This window comes from Hyalella azteca, unplaced genomic scaffold (genome assembly GCF_000764305.2).
Source record: "Hyalella azteca isolate HAZT.00-mixed unplaced genomic scaffold, Hazt_2.0.2 contig5826, whole genome shotgun sequence".
Lineage (NCBI taxonomy): Eukaryota > Metazoa > Arthropoda > Malacostraca > Amphipoda > Hyalellidae > Hyalella > Hyalella azteca.
In genome coordinates, this window is record NW_025936006.1 from 355,508 (window position 1) to 363,306 (window position 7,799).

General features: G+C 38.1%; 1 protein-coding gene across 1 annotated transcript; it reads right to left on the reverse strand.

The window, feature by feature from the left end:
* Positions 1-816: 816 nt before the first annotated feature.
* Positions 817-7,703, reverse strand: LOC108676303 (neural cell adhesion molecule 2). The gene is made up of 5 exons (XM_018164364.2): positions 7,683-7,703; positions 4,723-4,933; positions 2,731-2,858; positions 2,183-2,345; positions 817-972 (listed from the first exon to the last, which is right to left on the reverse strand). Exons 1-5 carry the CDS (start codon positions 7,701-7,703, stop codon positions 839-841), a joined length of 657 nt encoding a protein of 218 aa, XP_018019853.1. The 3' UTR covers positions 817-838.
* Positions 7,704-7,799: the final 96 nt, after the last annotated feature.

Sequence of the window (7,799 nt, forward strand, 5' to 3'; positions counted from 1 at the left end):
GTGGATTTCATATTATTAAGAACTAAATTGATCATGAAGACGACAGCGACATACATGGTGTTTCAGAATTAAGTAACCCTTTTAATTTGTTAATAAATAAAAAACTAAGAACGTTATGAAGTTGAAACTTGTTTTATTTAAAAGAAGAACATTTTTATGGTAATATTGTATCCTAGTTTTTAAATATAATATCTTTTAAATGCCCACCACAATTGTTTTGACAAAATAGGGCTCTTCTCTTCGTTGCTTTCATAACCTTCATTAGTGTTTCTGACGAGAGTGCAAATTTTTGATATCCGCAAATTTTCGATAAAGATATTTAAATGTGTTTTTTGAAGGATCCTTGTTTTGAAATGGATCCTGTAATCACGTTGAACTTCTGTTATTGACATCGTTATTGACTGTAGCGATAATTTTTGTTCTTTCTTCTTTGCTGTAGCGAATCATGATGAAAATTTAAGGCTTGATAATTAAACACAAATTTAGCAAGCTATACAGGATAATGACGTAACTATGATACAATATTACCATGAAAATGTTCTTCTTTTAAATAAAACAAGTTTCAACTTCATAACGTTCTTAGTTTTTTATTTATTAACAAATTAAAAGGGTTACTTAATTCTGAAACACCCTGTACCTATTAGCTTCACTATTGCACCTGGTCTGGAAATTGAGAAGTGATTTCACTCATTTTCTGGATCTAAACGAAATTTATGTACCAATAATGACCACTTGCAAAATTTTATTGTTTGCGAATTGACCACCCAAAACAAACAATATCTTAGCTATCGCAGAGGAAGAAAAAAAACACTACAATAAAAAGAAACACTTTATTTAATTACATATAAAAATAAGGTTTGTGGGAAGCGATGAGCAGCGTGAGCAGCGGAGCGGCCATGAGGCGGAGGAGCCGCCAGTGCGGGGCGCATGTCACGGACGACCCTCCCTGCATCGCTGCTGGGTACTCGCCCGCTGCGACCATCATCGTTATTGTTAGTGTTGGTGGAGAGGTTTTAAGCCTAATTATTTATAATTAAGAGGTCCATCATCGTTATTGTTAGTGTTGGTGGAGAGGATTTAAACCTTATTATTTATAATTAAGAGGTCCATCATCGTTATTGTTAGTGTTGGGGGAAAGTTTTTACACCTTATTATTTATAATTAAGAGGTATAATTAATAATAAGAGATATATTTATTGTTATACCTCTTTGTTATATTATTATTGTTATACCTCTTTTGTGCCTTATAAATAATATATAATTCATATTACAAATTATTTTGTACAATACTTCACACAATCTAAATATATAAGTACAATATAAATTTTTCATACGGAGGCAATTTTCTTGTGCGTGGGTGCGGGATGTAAAGCTTTATTAATGAAACTTCAGCGTATAGTCAATAGAACGAACTTTACTTGATATGACCATTAATTCATGTCAATGTCACCATTAGTAGGGTCCGAAACCAATTTGACTGTTCTAAAACTTTTGCAATTGTTCAACAGTTGTTGAATTTGTTCATTGCATTATTTCTTTGCTTAGAAAAATACTGTGATTCCATTTAATCGTATGAAAATCTATGTGATGTTCCTATTACATACACTCGCAAAAGCCCCGTTAGAGTACAGAAATACTTTCTACGTATTTCGTTACTGTAGCGGCAAAGTTGGCGTTTATTATATAGAAGCAGTTTATCGTAAGCAATTAGTATATATGCAGTGATTACATTTTAAGCAATTATTCATCATTCAACCAATAGAATATTTCCGCGATAATTTCTGTATTCAATATCTTAGGTAAATGGTTCTAAAATTCAAGTGTCGCTCACATGATAAAGCATCAAGACCTACGGAACTTGATGGTCAGATTACATGACTGGGCGGAGTGATGTCGTAAAAAAGTCTACGGTAAATACGCCTAAGATTACAGTATCCAATAACTGAATTTTTGAGGGTAGTGGGTGAATTCAACGATTATGAATGAAGAGAAATTTTAAAAATTATCAATGGAATTTTAAATTTAGGGATAAATATGTAGATATTACTTGCAAAATTTCAATCCCAATCAAACCTTAACCAACCCTAACATAAAGATTTCTGAATTCTAATAAACAACTAAATATTTAAATTATTATTTTTTTTTTGTTGTCAAACATGCGTTTTCTGAGAAGCATTCTGACCTGTGAGCACATGCACAGTGATGGAATGCTCTCTGGAGTGCGCAGGGCTGCAGGTGTATAGGCCAGAGTCAGATGGCCGAGCGTCCTTCACGACGAGCTGACTGATGGACTTGTGGCCCAGAGTGGTGCGCATCCATACGCGCTGACCATCCTCACGCACCATCTGCTCACGTCAGCCACGTGAATCTCAGAGTGGAATTTAAAACATAATTAAGTCAGAAATTAATTAGTTTGTTAAGAAATTTTTGCTAATGATTGAAAAATAATACAAAAATACAAAAGATTGAAAAATATAGTTTTTCATGAATAAGTTGAATTGAAATATTAATCCTGTTATTAGAGTGAATATAAAAGCGCAATGTATTCTAAAAGAGGTTACCTATATAAGTTCTACTTGGAACATTTTCTTCTTATATTAACACGTACTAATGTCTCGCTAAAGCGATACGTTATACATATAAGTACTGCCGAGACATAGGATACTATAAATAGTGGCATCTATTGCACTGTTCACGTCCTCTTATCCCACAAGCCTTGGTTACCCTCACCCGCTCCTTGTGGTACCAGTGGAGGTATTCGGGAGTCTCGGGGGAGTAAGGGACCACGCACGTAAGGTTGATGAGGGATCCAACTCCCACATGCATCTCAGGGGCGCGCAGAACTTCTGCTTGAGGTTCTGAAACAAACGCCAAAGCCAAGTTCGAGCGGAACATCCGAGCCGCGGGCTTGTAGTTCACAACTCAAATTTACACCGAAGTTGGGAGACGAGAGCTGTACTGCATTTAAATGTAGTTTGTGGTGGTGTTAGCAAGGCGTCTGATGGAAACTGTTCCGGGGCAGTTATGATAAAGTGGAAGTTAGTGAGAGGAGAAACATTATTGGAGGTAGTTATTTTTTGTCATAGCGTCTGTTCAATGGAAAATGTTTTTTTTTTTTGTTGAAACGCTACAAAATTTTGTAGCTGGACAAAAAATATTTATTTACGTATTACATTACTGAAATACTACACTCGTTGAAACGAAATATGTACAATTTATTGAACTTAAATTTCTAACCATATCCTACGCAAAAGAAGCTTTTTCTTTCTTTCTTTTTATCATAGAAAAAATTGGGGAAAAAACCGGCGTCTTCGGTTAAGTTGACGATGGATGGATGACCACATCTTACGTCGACGTCGCCGCTAAGAAGCCCGGTGACGTGCATGGGGACGCATTCGTCACCGCAACGAATCTTGATACGTCGAGATCCATGATTCTTCAAGCCATGAGCGACATTAGGAATTCATGGAGCTATGAATATTCAACCTTGGTGCTATCTAAGTCTTGAAATCTCACGCAATACTCAGGGAAACAATGAACGAGTACTTAAAATCGAGAAGATTATTCACCGTACTCACCTCGTTTTACTTCTGTTTTCCAGAGCAATAGCATATTTTCGTAAATAAATCTCATTACCTTTGTTTTAATAATAAATATTTTGTATAATAAAAAACGGAATTGTACCCACGAAGAATATAAATAAAATAAAAACCTGCACAGACCATCGAAGCAATGAATGGGACAAAAGGTTTATCTTACGACGAAATGTACATACCACCGAATGGGCTTGGATTGTGCATTTTCTTCGATTCAAAGGCAAAATGATTACGATTCATGTAAATTAACTGACTCACGTTTTTCGCGTTACTCAATATTATTAGGCTAACGAAATATTAGAATTAAAAAGATTGGATGTTTCGGAGCAGTTGTAACGATAGTCGGTAATTGCCACGGAAGCCGAAATGAAAAAATTGACTCAAAATTGCCCTACAGCTATTGATATCAGATGGCAGCTGTGATCATTCACAGCATACACTATTGTCTTACTGGCATTCATCTGATTGCTTCAACGACTCACAAAATATTAACACGCGATATTCAAAAGTGACGGTTTAGAAGTGGTGAGAATTACAGTAAACGAGCCTCGCTTGTACGTGAATGGCAATCGCTGGGATTAAATATAAAAGCGAGACCTCATTCTCTATTGGAATAATTGATTAAATGCCTCGATTCGAGTAATTACGGAGAAAATACTGGAATATTTTGTTTTGATTATTTGTTTGCGAATATTATGGCATACAGTAGAGAATATTATATCAACGGTAGATCAGCGGTTGAAGATCATTTATTCGTGGTAGAAATGCCATTAAAAACTTTGGACTTACGTAAAATTTCTCAAAATAAAACAATAATCGTCAGGAAAGCTCACTCATATATTTAAATCCCTGCAAATCTCTCTGAAAAGAGGCATTGATTATAGGGAACGCTCATACAAATTTTCGAAAACCGCCAAATTTCTCCGAAATAAAGCAATAATCTTTTCAAAAACCCACATAAATATTTCATTTCCCGACAAATTCCCCGGAGATAGAAGCAATTATCATTAGAAAAGCTTGCTTACCCTTTGAATTCTTCCCACATTTCTACTAAATAATGCTATGATTAATAATTATCGAAGGAAGCTCGCATAAATCTGTGAACTCCCGACAAATTTCCGCTCACCGACGACCTCGAGATGAAAAGTGCGGCCATACGCTGGCGTAGCGGAGACCTGACAGTCGTACTGGCCCGAGTCGCGGGGTCTCGCGTACATCAGGCGCATGGCCCAGTCACCCGTCGTCTGGTCGGGCACAACCTGGAACCTGTCGTCGCTGGTGTAGGTCACGGCGCCCACTGATAGGATGTGCAGGTCGCGGTGCCTGATCCACGATACCTGGAATAGATGCCACATTCTTTTTAGAGGAATAATGAGATACAATTTTTTATAATATGGGAAAACTACAAATTTTGTTTAAATTTATTTCAAAAAACGCATATCGTAGAAATATTTTAAAAGCAAATTAAACATGAAAGCGTGATGATAAATTAGCTTGACAGGTAGGAAGGGTAGTAGAAATTGATGGTGCATCATCGTTAACGTGGACGAGGACCTTCAAAACCAAAGCTGTTTTGTTATGTAATTCACGGAAGCATATCCTGACATTAGAAAATTCGTTTTCAGAAGAAATGATCCTTCAACGAATTTTTCTTCCATCATAAGTATCAAGAAAATCCAATTTATTACAAAAGAAACTCACGAGCGGACCACATGAGTGATGATGGAGAACTACTCAAAATATTTATTTTGTCAACACCAACTTCTAACCATAAAAATACAGTTAACCTATACGCTAATTCTCCTGCCGATCCCCAAGATCTCTGAGGAAATGAAATTATCTGGAACTTCAGGCAAGACATACTGAATAATTTATTACCTCACTGAGCACACTAAGAAACGGCAGATTAATGCCTTCATGTTCCAGAAATGTTAGTCAGTTAGCTTTATAAGTGAATACGTTTTCATGGTTCAAATGCTAAAATTAGGCTTACTGAGGGAGTTCAGTTACCTACTACCTAACATACCTAATCTTCTGCAGAGAACATTAAGATGTTCCAATAAGCAGAGACACATGTGCCAACGAGCTATCGAGTGAATGTGAACGAGCTATCGAGTGAATATGAGTATTTAAACGCAAACTCGTGAAGATATACAAGTTGTTTTTTTTCATAACAGCCATAAAGTTTTCCATAACAACCATAATACTTGGCTAACAGGCAGAGGTAATTTAATAATTAAAAACGCCAAAAAATTATTATAAATTGTAACACAAAATATTTTTTTATGTAAATCTCCTTAAATGCAAATTGGTATGTTGCGTAAAATCCGAGGACTTTCGGGCCAGCCAAAAGTTAATTCATAATAATTCTTGTGATCTTTCATCAATGGCTACACCCGAAAAAAAATATTTTTTTTTTCTGTGAATGGAAATTCACGTAAGAAGAAAAAATGCTGCGGCCGCACAAAACGGAAACATTCCGCATGATTGTTTATAATGCGACAACGTTCGTCCCGCTATTGCAATAAGAAAGTTGCTCCAACGACCTCAAATTAGACAGTCACTTCCTAGTGAATTCCTTGCGCTAATGTCGAAACTTGACGATACACGACAATCATGGACGAGTGATGTCGCCTACCGAGCCAGAAGTACAGTTCTCGAGGCTGCATTATTGAAGCTGCCTCTGCACTGTGGTGGAATGACTCGTAGCAACGCGACCATTGACGGTCACGCACGAGCCGCCACACAGACACGCATGTGTGCGTAGCTTGTGTGTGCTACACGCAGTAGACAGACACGTATGTGTTCGTGGTTTGTATAGACGTGTCTGTCTACACGCGGCAGACAGACACGTATGTATGCGTGGGTTATTTGTGCGCTACATGCGCTGGACAGACACGCTTAGGCGCGTGACATGTGTGTGTGCGTAACATGCACCAGAAAGACACGCATATGTGCGTGGCTTGTGTATGTGTGTTATATGTGCTGGAGAGATACTTTACACTATTCGCTAACAATGTGTGCGTGGTTATGTGTGTGTGTATTGGTTATATGTGTGTATGTGTGTGCTACATGCGCTGGACAGACACGTATGGGTGCAGGTCGCGTTGGGCTACACGCACATCTGTCACTCACCTGACGCGTTCCATGCGAGATCAATGACAATAACACGACACGCAGACGCCCTGACCAATGAAGTCTGTTATTTGAGGCTCTTATTCTCATGGCGTCGTGCTCTCGGTGCAAAAAATCCACAGCGTTTTTTATGCACTGCAGTATTGAAGTGGAGCTGCGGCAAACGAAGTGACGAATGGCGCCGTGCATTGCCAATAAAAGCATTGATTGTCCTCAGTGTGATTGTGTCTGTGTGTGCAGCAATTTTTATGTGTCTTTATGGAATTTAATAATCTTACGTAGAAATAAAAATCAAAATCATGTCCCAAAAATTATATAAATCCAGGATCGCTGAGTTTCTAAAGAATTTGTCTGAATACGTAGGACATTTTGTGAACCATTTAGACGCTTCCGCAGACGCCAGTGGTTTTATCACTTCGAAGCGACAAATAAGCCGGACCACATTTTCTCGCCGTATTTGAGAACGATGTAGTAAATTTGCTTGGAAATCTAGCGAGTTGTTTGCTTCGGGACAGTGGGAGCAGGTGCGGGTAGATGGAAGCAGATGGGAGCCAATGGGAGCAAGTGGGAGCAGATGAAAGTAAATCGGATGACATCTGAGAAGATTGCATCACATCTTAACAGATCTGAGCAAATAGGAGCGGATAAGAGCAGATGGGAGCAGATGAAAGCAGATCAGAGCAGATCAAGGCAGTTGGGAGCAGATCATAGCAGATGTGAGCAGATGGGAGAGGAAAGAAGCAGATCGGACAAGATCGGAGCAGATGGTAACAGATATATTTCTTGTAGACTCTCTCTAGTAGACTCAAGCTGTCATAATCGTAATATTACTCGAGTCTAATCTCTTTGTTTTTTAAGGTATGATCTTCAAATACTTGGCAGTACCATCGAGCGCAGTGAGTAATGGCTTGGCTTAAAATTTTAATAGTGGATCGCAGCAACCCACCTCACCTGCGATGACTCCCTGCACATCGTGCTTACTTGACTCAAACTTTCAAGCTTGCACACCACGCACAGTGCCTCATCCATATATTCTCAATAGACTCAATTTACACATAGACTAAATTT

Coding starts and splice junctions, on each gene's coding strand:
- LOC108676303 (XM_018164364.2), bottom strand. CDS start 7,703: ATGTGCAGGGAGTCATCGCAG. Junction 2,859..4,722: donor TTTTCATCTCGAGGTCGTCG/GTGAGCGGAAAT, acceptor CGTTTGTTTCAG/AACCTCAAGCAGAAGTTCTG. Junction 2,346..2,730: donor ACTGGTACCACAAGGAGCGG/GTGAGGGTAACC, acceptor TGACGTGAGCAG/ATGGTGCGTGAGGATGGTCA.